This window comes from Rousettus aegyptiacus, unplaced genomic scaffold, assembly GCF_014176215.1.
Source record: "Rousettus aegyptiacus isolate mRouAeg1 unplaced genomic scaffold, mRouAeg1.p scaffold_m13_p_12, whole genome shotgun sequence".
Lineage (NCBI taxonomy): Eukaryota > Metazoa > Chordata > Mammalia > Chiroptera > Pteropodidae > Rousettus > Rousettus aegyptiacus.
This window is the reverse complement of record NW_023416287.1, coordinates 45,908,875-45,929,788: the sequence shown is the minus strand read 5'-3', so window position 1 is coordinate 45,929,788 and position 20,914 is coordinate 45,908,875. Positions and strand designations below refer to the sequence as shown.

General features: G+C 32.7%; 1 protein-coding gene across 4 annotated transcripts; it reads right to left on the bottom strand.

Annotated features, from left to right (window-relative positions):
* Positions 1-533: 533 nt before the first annotated feature.
* CEP76 (centrosomal protein 76) lies at positions 534-20,848 on the bottom strand. 4 transcript variants are annotated; one of them, XM_036229826.1, is made up of 12 exons: positions 20,425-20,848; positions 19,217-19,372; positions 18,129-18,207; positions 17,286-17,510; positions 16,138-16,224; positions 14,638-14,735; positions 14,151-14,279; positions 10,047-10,235; positions 7,025-7,191; positions 5,652-5,985; positions 2,866-3,083; positions 534-2,476 (listed from the first exon to the last, which is right to left on the bottom strand). In XM_036229826.1, exons 1-12 carry the CDS (start codon positions 20,485-20,487, stop codon positions 2,338-2,340), a joined length of 1,884 nt encoding a protein of 627 aa, XP_036085719.1. In that variant the 5' UTR covers positions 20,488-20,848; the 3' UTR covers positions 534-2,337. The 4 variants fall into 4 exon arrangements, with proteins under 4 accessions (XP_036085719.1, XP_036085717.1, XP_036085720.1 ...); XM_036229824.1 differs by having other exon boundaries at positions 16,039-16,224; positions 20,425-20,847; XM_036229827.1 differs by having other exon boundaries at positions 16,039-16,224; positions 17,286-17,330; positions 20,425-20,847.
* Positions 20,849-20,914: the final 66 nt, after the last annotated feature.

Below are 20,914 nucleotides of genomic sequence, written 5' to 3'. Positions count from 1 at the left end.
ATTGTTTTATGAACTATATAGCTGTCTAAACAATGTACTTGAAACTAATTAAAATAAATTTTAAAATAAAAATAAAATTATAAAATTGCAAATTGTAGTCTAATCTATTTTATTGTTTAATAAAATATGAAATGAGTGTAAATGAGTTAGTTTAAGCAATTGATGTTCATAACTAATGCCTTCTGATGGTCAGATATTTGGCACAGAATACTACTTCCTTTTCAAGTATAAAGCCTACTCTTCATTTGGGTCAAATCTTGGCTTTGTTAAGAAGTAGAAAAATGGGTTTCAAAGTGTGTACTTTCTAGAACAGCAAGGTTATAGATGTGTTTTTACAGATCATTACCTAAAAACATACACCTCAATTTTAGAAAAAATTGGAGTGTTCAGTTAGAACTGAATAAGGTTTATTCAACAGGTTCATGTTTGAGTAATGGAATTTCTAATATTCTTTTGCTAAATAAACCCATACTGTAGGTATAGAGGACTATATTAGTGTATATATTGTTAAGAAGAACACATTAGAGACATTATTATATAAAAAACATTTTATGTTTTTAATAGAAAAACAACTTTGATGACAGAGCTAAACATACAAGGAAAATTTAATTTTTAAAAAGAAAAATTATAAGAGTAGTAGAATTCTAGTGATAAATGCACTGAAATAATCTTTTGAAATAAACCATCTTTAGGGAAAAATAGGAGTTCATGCCAGACTCTTAAAGTGCATAAGAAGAAAATTTATTTTAGAATTTATACCAAAAGTACATTATAAATACGATACTATAGTGCAGTAAGGCAAGAAGCCCAGCCTCAATAATAATATAGCCTTGATCTTAGTATGCCTCTTACATGTGCCTCATAAATAGCTTGTTCTGAAAGCTAAAAATTGTAAGCAATTTTCTCTATTGATAGCTTTATGAGTAATTCTGGCAACAGATAAAAAGTCTTAATTCTTATTTTACTAATTTTCTTGAGTCATAATAGTCTCACGAGAAACATCTTGTTAATGAAATTAAGAGGAGAGAGATATTTTCAGGCCTTTAAAACAAGTTAAAGCAAATATTTATCACATGTAAAAATAAAACAGTAAATTTTAGGGTATCTTTAAATTTTAATTTAAAAAACCACTAAATTATTTTATATGCAAAGGTGACTATAATAATTAAAAGAATAACCTGCATAGATAACTGGTATACAGTTACTTTTTAAGAAGACCAATGCATAAAGCAACTGAATTAAGAAATGTGCACAGAGATGCTAAATGGACAGTCAAACCTATCATAGGGACTTCTTATAAAAAGTCAAATTGCTATGGTCTTTTCAATGCTCACTTTATTGCTTAATTTTAAAATTTATCAATTTTAAAAATAACTTTTAAAACCTCCTCAATTTAAATTCAAATATCCACATGGAATCACTCATCACTCAGATATGCTTGTTTTTCAGTGTCCTCAAACAATAATTCTGATTTAGATTACTCACATATATGCTTATGTTTTTTAATCACAATGAAATAAAAAAGAGAAAAAATGTGGTTTCAGAAGATAAAATTCCTAAAGAGGCTAGAAGTCCTTTGATCACAGAAAACCAGAACCAGACTGTCAATATTAATTACAGAAAGCAATTTATCGGTATAACAAAAGGGTATGATAAATTTCTTCTAAAATACCTAATTTACTTTTAGAATGAATAAAACTAATGAATATTTATAAATTATTCATGTACTTCCATATGAGGTTTGTTTTCTTATTAATATTTATGCCTTCCCAGTACTAGTTCTTTTCTACTTTTATATCGAAGTCTTTCCATAAATCTCTAAAAAGTCACAAATATCTCTATGGCCTTGGATAAACCATAAAAGTATTAATTCATCAAAATATTTTTTCACCTATACAATAAATAAACTCATTGTAAAATTAATTTCTACTAACTTATATTAAATAAACTTATTAATCTATGAAAAATAATATTGATTTTACTATAACTTAAACCCTCAGACAAATATCTTTCTGATTACCTATTAATATAAAAAAAACTAAGTAAACTTTATATTCATATTTAAACTACTGAATACCTGTAAACAAAGTAGCATTTATTAAAATAGAATATACACTGAATTTATACTAAATTCCACTCAGCTTTATACAGCTTTTCATCCTTAATTTTTAAATACATACATCATGATTTTTTTCAAACATTAGTCAGGTATATACAAAACTGAAATATGACATTCAAGCCAGATTGTGATTTTTAAGATAACCTCTAAACAGCTAGTAATATACAATGTGTAAAATTCCAATAAAACATAAGTATATTCTTATAGAAATGTTACGCCTATAATACTGAGCGATATTTACAAGCAAACATGATCCAAACAGCACATGCAGATTCAGGGTAAGTAAATACTCTGACACGAACTGCCAGTCGCACCTGGTCTCCACGGCAACAGATTATTTCTTCACAGAAAGGAGACCTACAGAAGAAAGAAAATTTATGCAATTAAGTAAACATAGGCTTTACTTTCTTATTTCCAAGTAAGTCAATATTTTAAAATCCCGTCTCTGCTACTAACACTTGTGTAAATTTTGGTCGAGTTACTCGAATTACAGACTATTCCTCACAGTCTATAAATTTAAAAAATTACACTAGTCAAGATCAGAGATCCTCAACTGAGATAGCACCAAAATCTATCCTAAAATATCTAGAGCTACACTTCAGACCTAAGGAATTACAATCTGTGACAAGGAGAATAAGTCATAAAAGTTCACCATGTAATTCTGAACACATTCCTAAAGAACTAACAGACTTATTTCTAAAACTCCTAAGCCAAAAACATTTATGAATTCATAAATTCCACCTTACCGAAGACATGTAGCAAATGCACGCCTTGCATTTCTATATACAAAATGTATTGGGAACCCTTTAAATGTGTGGCCATCAGGCACAGCCCTCCTTATGGCATCTTGAAATTCTTCATTGCCTGCAGATATACTTGTTGTACGCTCAAATTCATAAGAAGCCAAAGCTGGTGATAAGAGATAGGAAAGCTGGTCTTCCCAAACAGTAGTGAGGCCAAGATCCTACAGCAATGAAAAGTGAAGAAAAAGAGTGTAATTTATTAATATTTTTAAAAATCAATTATAATAAAAATGTTGATTATTTTAATGTATGCCAAGATTTTTCATAAACCTGTCATAATTTTTTTAACTTCCTAACAAGGATACGTAGAAGTAAAATATAAAAAGAACTAAAGGTATCAGATTTTATTAAAGGAAGAACCAACAAACATCCAATATTAATGATTTTAGTGAAAGTTCCAAATCCTATACTTCCTTAATAGCCACTAGAAAAGATGATGTGGAATAGTCCCACCATGGAATACAGTGTCAGTAAATTTTGAGGTTACATTTTATTTATTTAACTTTAAAAAGCTTAGTAAAATTGAATCTGCTTGATTGTTCCTACCATAAATTCAACTCTAGGAGGAGAGAAAAGTCAACAAACTAATTGCATATATAAACTCAAATATTTACTGAGCATTTACTCCATAAAAGGTATGGACTTTTATACTGTAAGAGATAAAAAAAAAAAAAGGGAAGAAGACATTCTGCAGGACCCCAGGGAACTTAAAACATGTTTCTATGGAATACTAAAGGCAATTATGATTTCATTTATAACACTGAATGAACTATTGATGGTTGGACACATGATATATATATTTTTTAATTAATTAATTTTTTTATGGTGACACTGGTTAACAAAATCTTCTAAATTTCAGTTGTACATTTTAACAGTAAGGTATCTATATTTTACATTGTGTATTCACCTCCCATAGTTAGAGTTCTTTCTGCCACTACATATTTGACCCCTTTGACACATATTTTAAACTTGTCACACACATAAAAAACTTCTTAAAATTCTAAATAGTTTGATTATAATATATCTGTAGCATTTCCTGATTTCACAATCAAGGTTTTAACTGGCTCTAAGAGATCCTAAAGGTCCATAATCATCTACACTTTCCTGAGGCAGAATGTGAATCTCACTTGCTGATTTACAGGCACCATTGACTTAGCTAGTGATGAACACGAACATCTAGCTCAAATTTTGTTTTCTTCTTCTACATAAAATAATTCTTATACTGTAGTAAAATATTGGTTTCCTTCATAAACAGGACCTAAGAAAAGAAAACTAAAAGGCAATATGAATGACGGACAAATAAAGATGGGCTTTAATTTCCAGCAGTGTAAAAAATTAGGTCCCTCATCAATCTATTGCTGAAAACATACTACAAATGCCCGATTTTCCATAACATACTTTTAAATGCTTTGATGAGTTGGCAAGAAAAAATATTTAGAGACCAAAGCTAAGAGTAATTGAAAGCCCACAGAACATATCTGATAACGTGTGCCTTTGGTGGTCTCAAGGAACATGGAAAAACAGAACTCACCCAAGGTGGGGAGTCTATTGGGGAATCCCAAAAGGAGAATTATAAATAACTCTTCTATCTAAATTTGGATTCTAGTCCTTCACTGGTTATGTGTTAGGCAAACAACTTTTCCCACTCCAAGGCCTCCTAGACAGTGGGGGCCTTCATGTGTTCATGTGTTCATGAGTCTGTATCAAAAAGGTACCCAATGGCTTGCCTCATCACCCCAGCCAGCTGTGATGTGGATGTGGTGGAACTGTTCCATGTCCCTCAATTTCTAAATAACTTATTTCCAATAGGTTTCTGGATGGATGTTTACAGTTTCCCTGTGTGTGTGAGAATGTGTGTTGGTGTGTGTTTGCCTGTGAGCCTGGGTGCCTGTGTGCCTGTGCCTGTGCCTATATATGTGCCTATGTGTGTGAGACAGAGATGTAGTTGTGTGATATCCAGGCAGGTGGATATATGTGAGTGCTCTCTTGTGTGCCTGGTTGAACATTTCTATGAGTGTGGGTGTACGGTTTCACTTGTGTTTTATAATGTGTGCACATTCTGCATGCACTTTCATGGGAGTGCAAAGCAGCATGTGTGCCTCAAGAGACTTTTGGGGGTATCAATGTCTGGTAGAGTGTGTGAGTGTGCCAAAGACGTTATGCCTAGAACATACCTTCTTAACAAATACTAATCTTTTCCTTTGATTAATGCTTTTTATGTCCTCTCTAAGGTACTTTACAAAAGAAGAACTCTAAGTGGCTAATAAATAAGAGGCTAGATCTCGCTGATAATTAGGAATACTACAAATTAAAGCCAGAATGAGGATATATCACTTTACATCTACCAATTTTGTATAATAGGAAAACAAAACAAACCATGGAAAAAAATGAATATGAAAAACTAGAACTCAATATTTTTAACGGGTAATGACTGAATACTTCACAAAGAAGAAATCGAAACAGTGTTATTCAGCAAGTCTAAACAAATCCACCATACTTCACTCCTAGAAAGAAGTAATAAATTCTAGAAGTATTGGTGAATTTGGAAATTTTTGAGTCTCAGAACTTAACTCTCATGACTTTCGAAACTACAAACCATAAAGGTAGGCACCGTATTTGTTTTGTTCAGGACTAGAATAGTGACTGGCACTATCACACGCCAAAAAAAAAAACTACTACATAAACAAATGAAAAAAATGCACACGAATACAAACTTCAGTGTTAATTACCTTCCTGTGTTCTGACACTAGTAGCCTTAGCTGCATTTCTATTTCATTACTCGTTACTGAAGCATCAATTGTAGATGCACATAGAGGTGGAAATGGAGGAAGGGATGTAGTAGCTCCTGGAGCACACACAGATTTAATTGCTTCTTCACTCATGGGTTTCCATTTGGATTCATCATTCAAATCAAATACACAGATTTCTACTGAGTCAGAGGGCTGACAGTTTCCCAAGAACATCTGATGATTGAAAACACAACCAATTGTTCGATATGGGTATAATGGTTTGGGCTGTTCAGCAACTGGAGGTTCATCAGGATTGACAGATTTGTGGATGTACCTAAAAAATGTAAATCATAATTTTATATAATTAAGAACTTAAAAATTAAGAAGCAGCATCTTACTTAAAGCCATATTTATTTCCTAAGACTAGAGTTTAATACTTGCTTTTCCTTCTCATATCCCATAATTTGACCAGTCTATATTAATTGTATAGCACACCCTATGATGTAGAAAGCAACATTATTCCTTTAACACGAGAGTATACTCTATGTATATTATTAAGATCAAAACTGTCTAACTCAAATGACACAATTAAAATAATTTAGCTATACATTATGAGGAACAACTAACCAAAATGTTTATTGACCAAGTTAAAAAAAAGAACCAGAAAATAATGAGAAGAGTGCCCAGGGCTGAGCCTTCAGATCTTCAACATTTAAAGACAGGATAAAACTCTTCGTAAGTTATATAAATATCTAATCGCTATGCTGTACACCTGAAACTAATGTAATGTTGTATGTCAACTATAATTAATTTTTTTTTATTAAAAAAATATAGTAAAGACAAGGTTAAGGAAAACTGAGAACAGCCCGAGAAAAATAATGAAGATTAAAAGACAGTCCTATGAGAGAAGCTAAGGAAGGAGAATGTTCACAAAGGAGGAAGCATTTAACTCTTTCAAATCTGATGATAGCCAAAAGGACTGATAAAAAATGTCCAGTGGATTTACCAACATGGAAGTGGTGACCATATCAAGTTTTCAAAAGAAATCATGACTTACAACTTAAATTTATTTTCAGGTTTAAGGATGATCATCAGAAAAAAAATGCCAGTTACCTAAAATTAAAATATAATTCAGTTTTTACCAGTATCATGTTGGTAAAGAATATTTAAGGTATACAAATTTTCTTAGAGTTTAATTAACATAGCTATCTTAATTAATTTATTTTTCATAGTCATCAAAAAGGCTCTAATAACTAAAGTTATCAATATATACCTTTGAGTACCATCAATATAAACAACAACAAAAAAAAAACCCTATAATTTAAAACATTTACATCTTCATTTTAATATCCTTGTAAACTCAGTTTGCTAACCTGTGTCCTGTTAAACTCTCCCAAAAAGTAATGGTTCCATCAGTTCCACAAGTCATAACCCATGCATGAGGTACTCCTTTTGCCTTAGTCCCAACACAGACAAAAGCTTCTAATCCATATCCAAGAAGAAGGCTGCACAGAAGGTTAGCATGGTCTTCACAGTCACCCTAGAAAGCACAATGAATTAAAATTAAGTATTTGTTCCATGTTAAATATTTAAAAACAAAGTGACAATAAAAATTATTACTAAAATTTTCACTTTTAATCATCAGTCCTCTGTTAAGCTGAAACAATGCTGGGGAGAAAGAGAATACACCAAATTTAGAAGAGTTTTATAAATTATTTTATAAAGTCAGTGCTCACAAATCTAGCAGTTATAACATGTACACCTTAAGAAGGGACATTCAGATTCCAGTTTATAAAGAACTCATGCAACATAAAAAAGGCAGTAAGATTTAAAAAAGTAATACCTAATGGACATGAACAGACAAGCAGATAAGTCGTAGAGGAGAAAATGCAAATAAAGGAGAAAATACTCAAATACTTAAAACAGTAAATTACAGTATTTATATGATAATTTTAAGGAAATAAATACATAGGAAAAGTGATTGGTGGAATATAACAAAATGCCAACAATGGTTGTAAATAGGGTGGTTATATATAATTTTCCCTTTTATTTCCTAAATTCTCTTCGATAGTATAACTCCCAGAATTTTTAAAAATAATTAAAATTTAAAAAAAAATAGCTGATATGTTGTGTGAAAAAAATATCAAAACACTTAATAGTAAGGTTAGAATTACAAGAAAATATGTATTTAGGCACAGGACTACTAGTAATATGCAAAAGTAAAAGTAACAACTGAATTCAGTGTTAGAATGGATGATTTCTTTCCCCAAAATGTTTACATTAGTGGCTCTACACTGTTGTTTTTTAATTAACTGTAATACAACAAATAGCATTTTATAATCATTAAGTTGACTTTAGAAAAATATCCAACATCTTTTAGACTCATTAATTTCTACAGATTTTATACTAAAATTTTTTTCAAAAAATCCAACAATACAACCAAAGATATTCAATGCAAAAATTCATTTTGAATGACATAAAAAAACTAGAAGCAAGCCTAACTTAAAAAGAAACAGTTTTAAACTAATCGAAAACAAACTTACATATATAGAGGACAATCTGGTGATGGCCAGAGGGAAGAGGAAGAGGATGGGGGGTGGAGATAAAGCAGTGAAGGGTACAAGAAGTACAAGTTAGTAGTTGACAGATGATCACGGGAATGGGGAGCACAGTATGGAGAATGTAGTCAGCAGTAATATAATGGCTATGTGTAGGGCCAGAGGGAAGATACTGTAATAAGGGGGATCATTTTATAAACTATATAAGTGTCTACCCTATGTACTGTATACTCAAAACAAATAATTAAAAAAAATTAAAAAAAAAAAGATTCTTACGAGAAAATAGTTAAGTAGATTTTGTATATTAATTCAAGAAAACTTTACACTGCTATTAAAAGATGGAGATCATAAAAATTATAGCAACACATGGGACACTGTTCATAGCATAATGCTAAATTATAAAGCAGAACATAAAATTTTATTTATACCTGAGTTATAATTATGGAAAAAAAAGACATAATAAATTAGTAATAGAATTATGGATGAAATTTTACCTTTATTGTTGTAATGCTGTTGTTTGCACTAGAAATATTTTAAATGATTTTCAGGTTTCTAATTTAAGGTGTGCTTTTTCTTTAAATAAATTTAGAAAACACAGAATAGTGAATCAAAGGGGTGATTATTTGCTTTACGAGAGTTATTTAAATGATCATTTAAATGACCACTTAAACACAGTACATTCCTACTGTGTTTGAAAATCTTCTTGAGAATATTATGCTAAGTGAAGTTAGATGGAAAAGGACAAAAACCACATGATTTCATTCATGTGTGGGATGTAAAACAAAAAGCAATAAATGAAAAACTAAACAAATTCGTAGATGACAGAACGGTAGTTACTAGAAAGGAAGAGAGGTAGGGGAAGGATGAAGAGGGTAAACGGGGTCAGACACATGGTGATTGAAGGACACTAGACTTTTGGTGGTGAGTACACAATGAAGTACATAGATGTTGTATTATAAATTTGTATATCTGAAATATATGATGTTATTAATCACTGCTATCCATACACATAACTTTTAGGAACTACGGCTTGGGAATAAAGCAAAATAATTTTGATAAGTAATATTTAACTGTTTTCGATTATTTTTAAGAGAAAATCTTTCTGACTAATCAATCTCCAATCTAAATAATTTATTCCATTGTACAAGCTTCAATTTGTGAATACCCATACAAATTTACACAACTTCAGATGAAACAAAATTATGTCAAAACAATAATATGTTAAATAAATTTCTCGTTTTCTGTTCTATTTCAACAGAATTGAAATGCTAGTCTGACTTGTTTTATATCATCAACATTTTTACAACCCAGATTAAGAACTATCTCATAATCTATAAAATTAGTGAAATCAATTAATTTAGATTTAACGTCAATAAATTGATAAATTCTCATATATAATTATATTTGATGATGCTAAACAAAACTCTAATGAATCCAATTTTTTTTCGATGTTTTTTGTACTGCCATCTTCTCTTTAAAAAAATGCATCATCTAGGGAAATTTTAACACATCAATAGTGCTAGAAGATCATGGTTCTATTCCTAGTACTATCTCTAATTCACTGTTTAATTCATTTGTATATCTCAGTTTATGACGCGACAGTACTTAGAGATCCTTACCTCACAGAAATTATGTTACATTAAATAAGAAACTACATGAGAAAATAAAGATGCTAGGTTTTTTCTTTACTGATATTTAAATGTTAAGAAAAATGATGAAATACTGACTTGTTCAAGTTGACAATGTGTACATTTTTGTTAATTATTTTACAAGTGCACCATAAATTCACAATAACTACAATGTACTGCTTTTTAATTATATTGCATGTATGGAATACCTTGTTTCTACAAAGAAAGGCCAGCAGAGTGCACCACTGTTCCTGTTTACCTCCTCCTCCAATAACAGGGGCTCTTTCATAACCAAGTACATTAACAAATCTTGCTGCTTGCCTTGGAGTATCCAGAAGCCGCCCAGCTCGAAGTGGTTTAACAAAGGAACAAACTGGTCTATTTATCCCATTTTCATCCTGAAGGAAGAGGGGAAAAATGGTTATCTGTAATGACAGATTAATCATTTCTAATTTTAACACCTCTTCTTCAAATGTTAACTTGGGAAAAAATAATTCTGTATATCATTAAGTTCTTACCTTGTATCCAGTACTAGGCTGCTAAGTGCTATGCATATGATTTCTCTTTTAATTCTCTAAACATCTCTATAACTTTCGTTTCAAAGAAGAGGTAACTGAAGCTATAGCCATTATGCAACGGGGCCAGGATTTAAACCCTGAGCTAACTCAAAAGCCTTGGACAGTAAGAACTTGAATTATCATATAATCCAGCAATCTTACTCCTGGATATGTACTCAAAGTAATTGAAATCAGTATCTCAAAAAGATATTTGCGCACTGTAGCATTATTCACAATAGCCAAGATATGGAAACAACCAAAATGTCTTCAATGGAAAAATGGGAAGAAAATGTGGTATACATATCAGTGGAATATTGTTCAGTCATAAAAATAGAAGAGATTCTGCCATTTGCAACAAATATGGATGAACCTGAGGGCATTATGCTAAGTGAAATAAGCCAGAGTAAGACAAATACTCTACGGTATCACGTATACGAGGAACAATAGATTAAGCACGAGATTCTACAGATTTTTGGTTAGGACAAAGATAATTCAGTTCTTTAAAAAAACCCAAAAACTTATTTAATAGACACAGAGAATAGAATGGTGGTTGCCAGGGGCTTGCAGGAGGAAGGAAATGGGGTGATGTAAGTCAAAAGGTAAAATTTTCAGTTATAAGAAAAATAAGTTCTGAGGATTTGACATACAGCATAGCAACTACAGTATTGTAAACTTGAAAGTTGCTGAGAATAAATCTTAAGCATTCTCACCACAAAAAAAGTTAACTATGTGAGATGATGGATGTATTCATTATCTTGATCTTGGTAATCATTCCACAATGTAGGTGTATAACAAGCATCATACTGTACACTTTAAATCTATACAACATATTTGTCATTTATTCCTCAATAAAGTTAAAAAAAAAAAAAACTCCTCTAAGAATAGGCAAGTGGGTGGGGGATAGACAAGTGTTCTTTCATAATATCACACAGAATTGCTGAGTAAAATGACTATTATAACTTCCACTATGGTTCTCAACTCTAAAGACACTGATTTTTTCCCCCAACCTCTCATATCCCACTTACTCCAATATCTGCATGGTGGTCTCTTATTCTCCATCTCCCTATGCTATCTTAGGAGTCAGAAATAGAGACAAAATGAAAAGACCAGTTAAAAGAGCTCAAATAGAACGAAGACCCAAGGACATGTAGGGAAACTAAGAAACAGAAAGAAAGGAGGAGATATAAGCATAGAATGTTTTAAGGCACTGTTTATTGTATTTTATTTTTTTAAACACTGAAGGGGATTGATTGACTTGTGGAACTAATAAATCCAGAAATAATGCAGGCTCTAGTCAGGGCTCTGGATCCTTTTCTCTGTGAATCTCTGGGATTCACAGAGGTACCGATTTTGAAAACAGAAAATTTAATTTTGGAGAGAATTAGAAAACTATTATTTGTATTTCTTTTATATTAACTCAGCATTACTAATAATCTAGTGTAGTATGAGAATATTAAGTACTGAAATCTCCATCTAAACATTAAAAGGATAGTCTCAATCCTCAAGTGATTTATAACATTTTCTTAAAACTTAATGGTCTTCAAGGTCAATTTCTATAACTTATTTTTAAATTTCTTGCATAGAAAATGTAGAAGGTATCATTAAGTGAATTACTATTATACCACAGCAAAATCAGCTAGTGAGGGAGAAAAAGAACTATAGATTAGGTACAATGACGCACAAGAGTCTACAGATGTTTGGTTAGGATAAAAGTAATTAATTCCGCTCTGGTGTGGGCCAGTTTGTCCTATTCTTATAACTCCATTAACAGGCAAGAAAGGGATGAAGACATAAAATAATGAACTCATTGGCCCTAAACCAATCAGCAAAAGTAGCATCTTGGAATAAGAGATATACCATTACATGTTTCATTACAGTAACATTTCTAATATTGCCTAATATTAGATTACCTAAAGACATCCCTATAAACTACATAAATGTCTTGAAAATTTCAACATTTAATCCTCTAAACCTGCACTGTCCAATATAATGCCAATAACCATATGTGGCCATTTACATTTTAATTAATAACATTTTAAATTCAGTTTAGTCATGACAGTCACATTTTATATGCTCAGTAGCCACATATGGCTAGGGGTTACCGTATTGGATGGCAAAGATATAGAACATTCTCATCACTGCAGAAAGTTCTACTGGATAGTGCTGCTGTAAACTATTTCCTCTTGTGTATGGAAGCACTAGAAATTAATTTTCAGACCATGCTTAATAATTTTTATTTAAAACTATAGATTTCGTAATTAGATTGACTGCCTTAAATAACTCACGTTGTTCCTTAATTTCATATCTAGCCAAACATAGGAAGAAGCAGCAAGAAACACTAGAGAATCTAAGTAAGAAAAACATTTATTTACTATCTCTATATGGAAAGAGAAATCTAAGAAAAACACTTCTATCTCTATAAGGAAAGAGGTGGCACAGTCAAATCAAAAAAGCACTAGTTGAAACTGCAATTAAATAGTCTAACATGGATGAGTTGCTGTTTGAACTTAGAAGATTCACTTTTCTATCCTTCATACTGTTTATAAAAAGTGGCAATGCCTGGCCACTTGACAATCTCATATGGTTACCATGAGACTAAATGACCTAATGTGGTTCAAATCTTCTTAAAATGAATTCTGAGACAAGAATTTAATATTTCCTAAAAGAAAATCCCAGTTCCTTGATTCTTTTAACTGGATATCCCATCTTCTTCTTCCTTTACTTTTAGTTGCCATTTCTCTGATCTACTTCTTCCCTGCTCCACCCCTAGTCCTCTCTGGTCCCAGATTTAACATAACAATGAATAACCTCAAATAAGACTAACCTGACAGCAGAGAGCCAGTTATATTTTGATTGGTTTCTCTTCACCCTTGTCCAAATATCACTGTTACCTTGCCTGCCCAGTCACTCAATCTATTGACAATGCTACTGTAAAGTCAGAAGCCATTTCCCTCTAATTTCCAACACTAGGTTAACTAGCGTCTCCTGTTTGCAAGCTTTTCATCTAGAAATTAAACCACTTTTAACCAGTCCTAAAATCTAAAGGAACATAAGGTAAAGCTAGAAGAATGCACAGGACCTGAGAATTATAATTCAAAACAATACTATATTATCTCATATAAATGGAACTATATAAGGCTAAATACATGTAAAATATTTGAATTGTTCCTCATAAGTTACAAAAAATATAGATCTAATCATGTATTTTAAATTGATTTGTTAATGAGAAAAAATAGGCTTAAGATATAGGAAGAATAGAGGCAGAGATATATAGTTGAAATGCTGCAGTTAAATATTATTAGTCACCAGCTTAGGGATGTTGTTTATATAGAACTATTACATGTAACATCGTTTATCTTTAAAAAATACCCTAACAAGAAAATATATGCCCAGAGCCCCAGTTTCGCACAAAAGCTAACTGAACAGATAAATGCAAAGTGTAGTAGTAGTTAATTATTTAATAATAAGTATCAATCAAGGACACACCTCAAGTTAAACAAAATGGGTTTTCATCTACTTTAAATATATTAAAAAATGGTTTAAAAAAACAAAAATGAAAAGCAAAATAGAACAAAGATTGTTATCACCCACCTACTCAGTGAAAGAGAGCATTACAAAAGCAGCATTCTATTTTACAAATAAACTTTCATTTGTCTGAAATAAATACATTTTACAAATTCAAGTTAAATGAAATTTACATATACAACATTTAATACCAAATACAAGTGTGAAGCTTTTCTAATACAACTTACAAACCTGAGCAAAAATCTTAACCAGCCGAGAGTTGTGTGAGGGTCGAATCTGCAAATATTCTCTCCACCACTGCTTAGCATATACAAGAAACAATCGCTCTTTCTCTGCAGTTTTCTGCCGTTCCAAAGCAAGCTTGAAATTAAAAAGATATTTTTCAATTTGTATTCATTCTCCTTAATTACTATAAAATATGTAACAAATCTATGCACTTCTCTCCATCTCCATAACCATCCTAATCTAAGCCACCATCATCTCATTTGTAAGAGCCTCGTCACTGACTTATTTCAATACTTTCCACAGTACAATCCAGGACCCATACACTAGCCAATCTTTTTTGCTCCCAAGATATTTTTAATAAATCATATTGTCATTCTCTTGCTTACAATTAATAGTCATTTTTCTTTAAAAACTGATTTCCAGGATCAACAGGTAAATAAATATGCTACTATGAAGAGAAATACACAAAGAAGAGAAATTCAGAATTCTTTACCTGTGTGTTCACTACTTCTTGAGATAATGTTTGATTGAGTGGTGGGTACATCTCAAGTTTTATATTTAAAATTCCCACAGAAACTTTTGATTCTGTGCCTATAAATGGAAATAAATATTCAGAACTTCAGAGGTTTCAAAACTATGTATACTTAGCCAACCAATGTCTAACCAAAATACTTTATGAATTTTGTGCTTTACCACTAACATGGAAAAACACTCATCACTTTGAATATTCATATTAAAAATTAACCAAATCAAATTTGTACGGTACAAAGTTTTTCATCTACTTATAAGGCGATTACATATTTTCTTAGCTTCCTAATCACATTTTAAGGAAGTTTTTGGAACTAAAGGATTTGGCGTTCTTAATTTTTATCTTCATTAAATGTATAATAGCAACCAGATTGACATTAAAAACAAATTCAAACCCAACTGTTAACACCTCATTCTCAGAAAATACACTCTTTTTCATATGTAGTATTTCTCATTTATCCCTTCTCATTTTTCACATCATATGTGAGTACAAATTTGCAGTCCATGCCTGGATTGAAAGAACTAGAAAACAAATATACTTCGTACCAGAACTATTTAATATTTCTTTGGTGAATCAAAATATAATCGTTTCTTGGTCATTACTATGCTTATCATGTTAGGCCTATATTTAAAGACAAATAATGGGTATCTCATATAAAAATGAACGTACATAAAACTTCTTTTTCTTTAGGGAAAAACACATTTAGGGTCTGACTTATCAAAATCTAAATTACTAAAGCTATACTCCCCAAAGGCCAGATTTAACTCTAAGTTTCAATACCAAAGTAATTCCACTATGTTATGCATAAAACATCAGTAGCTTTTGTTTTTCATTTTATTAGTAAATATGTACCACATATCAAGTGGTATTAGCACCTCTGTGACTGCTACTTTCACACATGTAAAAGAATAGAAAAAATGCCTACTCCGTATTCTACAAGAACTGGTGTTATAGGAAGTCACGTACTAATGCACTGAATTCTGCAGTTGCATCGTGCTGGAATGGAGGTATTTTTGTGTATGCATGCATGTATGTATGTGTGTAGGAACTTAATTTCTTTCATAGTCTTATATATAATCAAATAAATTTGAAAAAAGAAAATCCCTCAAAATTTCTATATTCATTTTTCCAGAAAAAAAAATTTTCCTTCAGATAAGGTCAGATGAACTGTAAGAAAAGGCTGGATTGACTATGAAGTTCTACACTCATGCTGTACATTACCCAAGACTAAACACTAGAGTACAATTTTAACTCTAAAGAAATTCCTTTTACACATTTTCCTCTTGGTTTATAAAGGCATTTTAAAAATATAAAATATTTATAAACTGGCTAAAAAAAGGTATAACAGTGATATTAATCTCATACCTACACCCATAAGTTCCACAGTAAGATTGGTAACTCCATTTTCTGAGCCCAAAACTGATCGCCATTCAAGAAAATAGGATGCTACTAAAGTGGTCTCACCAAATATGTCTGTTTTGATAAGCACCATGTGAATTGGATCACTTATTGATAACATTGTTGTTGAATCAGCCATTCTAGTTCCATCACCTGGCAACATAAACGAACAAAAATACGTATATATACACAAATACATACATACACATGTAACATTACATATTCAGTTAGGCCCACATAAAAGAATACTTTTATTGAAAAGGATGCTAAAAATAAACTTACATAAAACCAAACAGAATAATTTGGTAATGCCTCAGAAAGCACGCAACAGACTGGGAATAAAAAAAGTACAGTCCTATTTCTATCATAACTTTTAAGAGGACTGGTAAAATTGTGACATGTTATCTAGTTACTTAATGCATTATCGGTGTTTTCTGATCACTAAGAGTACTTAAACTATATGCTACTACAATAAAAAGCCTTCAAATATGTCCACATTAATCCCAAACTACCTTTATCCCTAAACCTCCAGAAATAATCACTGTATTATCTACACAAAAAGGAAAGATCTAGCATGTTAGAGCTAGCAATTTCAGCTATAACTGCCTCATTAAGGTAATATTTTTCACTGAGGGGAAAAAATAAATTTTGTGCTGCATTAGCCATCTTAGTAATCTAAAATTCTGAAGCTCTACCTCTATAACTTTCTTAATTTTACAAATATATTATAAAGATTTCTACATTGACAACAAAAATGTATAAAATACCTTTAAAGGAAAAAAGTGTAAAACAATTACAGGAATCAAGAATCATAATTCTAAAATGAATTATAGATTCATATCTAAACTTTGATTTTCAAAAAGTTACATAACACCATAAATCTAGTCATCTTTCATCAATGAAAAGAATCACGACCCTATGTCCCCAGCAGTTGCCTAGCATAGTACCATTCACCTAATAGGCATTTAAATGTTTACTACTAAAGAATCAACCATTAACCAGTCAAAAATTAATCTTCAGGGAAAATTAATTCACAGAAAATAAAGCAAGAAGATGGTAGAAATAATTTATATAGAAAAGAGCAGTAGAGAAAAAAGAAAAAACAACTAGTAAGATTCGTCCATTACAAATCTCTCCTTACAGCACAAGTTATCGTTCTGCAATAAAACTTCACACAGATTGACTCAGTTAAATAACACATTATTGTTCCTTACCTAAGCTTTCTCTGTGTACTTCAAGTAAAAAGCCATCATGAAAATCTGGTTCACAGGCACATGGAACAGGTTTAGAACGAAAACGTTGGTTTCGAAAATGTAAACATAAAGTAAAGGTTGAACAAATTTGTCCTGGTAAAGGTTCAGGTTCTTGCAGATGTTCCAAGAAAGCTTTTCCACCCAAAACCTGAAGGTAAAGATACCTCCGTGTTGGATCAATATTAGCTGTAAAGTGTAGCGATATATATGAGGAAACTGCCAAATAACTTAAGGAATGTGATCAATAGGAAATAATAACTTGACAGATAAAACCAAAAACTAGGAGAAAAAAAAAATAACAAATTTACTGTATACCAGGACCATCTGTACCCATGGAAGAAAAGATATATAATATGGTATCTTTTTCTGAGTTTATATTCTGGCTACTTTCTCTTAGCTAGAAAGGAGTCAGAGTCGAGGTTCAGGATAACTTTGCTATTTAGTTGTTTAACTAACATTCCTTCACCTCCACAAACTGACTTAATTATCTCAACTCAACAAAATGTACTTGTGAGATTATTACATTACCGTTAAAGAAAACTAGGCTATACGATTTTTATAAAATACATTTTTAAAACATGAGATGTAGGTGGTCCTGTTTTGCTTCTACTCTGCTATACATTAAATATTCTGATATACTTCATGCAAAATAAAATCTAAATTTTTTAGATCATTAGTCACAAAAATGTAAATATTTCATTCTGAAAAAATGTTGAAATGTTTTCTACCAAATATTAAACACGAAGCACATCTATTCACAGTACAATCCATAACTAAATTAACGTTAAAAAGATATACACATACTTTTTTTTAACAATGTTGACTGTCTATCAGTAAAACAAACTGGTTGTTTTGGAGAGGAAAGTTCTTGATCAACATTGTCCTGGAAAGGCAGAAAAAAAATCAAAACAAATTAGAAAACAAAAATTGTAATTAACCAAGAAAATGCCAATAATGAAACTAAGAAAAAAAGTAGATAGGATAAGCCCCCTCTAAAGGCCCCTTATTTTCCTTGCACAATAAAAATAATGAAAAGCCTGCAAAAGAGGTGATGCAAAAGAGGTCACTCCTGAAGTTTAATATTAAGGGATTAAACTCATCTTCAAGCAATGTACGCAGAAAGCTAAAAACAAATCTTTAATAACTTAAAGCAGATTAAACTTTTTTTAAACTTCATAGAACATTTGGCTTATGATTTTATAAAAGGAAGTGACATTCACACAGCAGAAGCTATTATTAGGTCAATTTTTATATCAAATGGGTTTACAACCTCAAAAACCAAAAAAAGATACACTGTATTAAAATACTCATTCCCTGGTGTATTATGAAGTCCATCCAATTTTTACATTATATTACCCAGATATTGAGGTCACAATTTCTCATTATTGCCTCATTTTCAAAAGGCCTACTTACTAATTTGTACACTGGGAGGCTATCATCCCACTACTGACCTATTTGTATGAAAAGATTTGAAGGTTCTTAGGCAGACAATTCCTTTCTTAAAGAAACTGGTCATTTCTTAATCGCAGTGACTACTGTCCCTAAAGAGTGTTTATTTTAAAAATAAGCCTAATTTTAAAAATTATAGAACATCATTAGTGAAAATAAACTAGGTTAAAGTAAACCAATTTGACTAATATATATATACTTAAAGTTACAGACCTAGAGATAACAAGAAAAAATTCTGTCACTGATTAGAGAGGAATATGGTATACATAACAATTTCACTGATATATAACCCTAAATGCCACGTTCAAGGGTTGAATTAACCTTATACTTGAAACAAGAATATTACTAGACAACGCTGTCTTATTTTAAGGTTTTCCTAAAAGGAGAGGCCCCAAATATATGCTTAATGCTTCTCAATTTTTTTCCCCTAAAAGATTACTCACAGTAACAAAATTAAGTTCTTTCATCACATCATCAATGATTCCCCGACGACGAAGAGCTTTGATCAAATCTTCTGTTGATAACTGTTGCTGATCAGGTGCCAATTCTTCCCGTATTGTCTCGGCAAGGATTTCTCTTATTCTGCCATGGACATCCATCTGAGTAGAAAACTCACATTACAATCACAACATTACAAAGCAGTTGAACATTGCCACTTAGTTAATTTCTTTCTGAAGTACTGACAAAGAAAAGAATAAATAAACTAAATTCCAGAAGGCTTCTCAAGCTAATAGTAAATGTAAAATTGTTACCAGAATTCATTGAGAATAAAGGTAAGATTTTTAAAAGAAAAAAAAATTTTTAATAAAAATTTTCTTAGTACAAAATCTAGAAATAATCTCTACTGGTTATCTACTACCTTTGTGATTATCTTCCCACAAATAACACTCAACCAAAACAATCTTTTTGAGAGCGTTTAGTATAATCAAAAGACAGACCAAAAGGAGGCGATAGAAGTATGAATTTTTCCTTTTAACGTATTAGATGTGACCTTGAGTTAACTTATTTACCCTTTACGAATCTGGAAAAAAGAGGGCCCTGTCAAGATCGCTGTGAGGCTTAGATAAAAGATGGTAAACACTCAGCACAAAGCCTGGCATACAAGTGTACATTAAACGGTAGCTCTTATTACTTCAAGCTATTGCATTCAGTTGAGCACATCAAAGACACAAATTCTTCCTGAGCTCTGAAGTATAACAAATACCTACATCACAAATTCTTTAGTCACTTCTCTTTCATGACTTAAGAATAGCTAATTTGATTCAACATCAATAACATCCCAAGTTTCATCCTTAAAGTAATTCTAACTCCTAATCTCTGAATATAAGCCTGCTCCAAACACAATTTATACTCGATTTGGCTTCTAGAAATCCCTAAACGCTCCATTTTCACCACTGTCCTAAAACGCTCACGCCGTTCTACCACCTCATCCTGGTACTGGGCGCTTTCTGGACTTGCTCTTTGTTTATCGAGCCTAGACAGTTCTTCTGGCTTCAAGCCCGCAGCTGTGCCCATGCCGCGCTCCCCCTCCCATACACAGAGCCTCTGCCCGAGGCCCTGGAAAACAGGTGCCACAGTCGGCCCGGCCAAGGAGCACCAGGCTGGACGTGCGGGACCCCAGAGGGGCACAAGCGCGCCCGAGGCCCCTCACCTTGCTCAACTGCTGGTGGATGAGCTGCTTCAGCTCGGAGGCTTTCTCCGGGGGCAGCGACATGCTGGGGCGGGCGCGGCGCCGCGCTGCCGCCTCTGTCCGCTTCGGGCGCCGCGGCCTGCCCCGGAGCGTTGGCCGCGCTGAGCACGGAGCCGGCGCGATCGCTGGCCTTGCGCAGCTCCCGGGGGACGCGGCGCCGCGTCAAGCCGAGGCCGGGCAGGGAGCGAGGCTGCGGCTGTAGCAGCACCCAACTGTTGTCTTCAAACGGCGGAGGACAGCCGGGCCTCCGGGGTGTCTCCTGCCCTGCCTGATCATCTCCAACGGCCGCTGCCTCACCCGCAGGGTCCCCACGCCGCGACCTAAACGCAGCCCAACGCCTTTGCCTTGCGAGCGTCTCCGCATGCGCCGTCCGCTCCCATCCCGCCCTCCCTCGCGGTCCCTTTCTGTCCTCCGGACCGGCAGGTGGATCGGCTGGCCCCTCAACACCCGG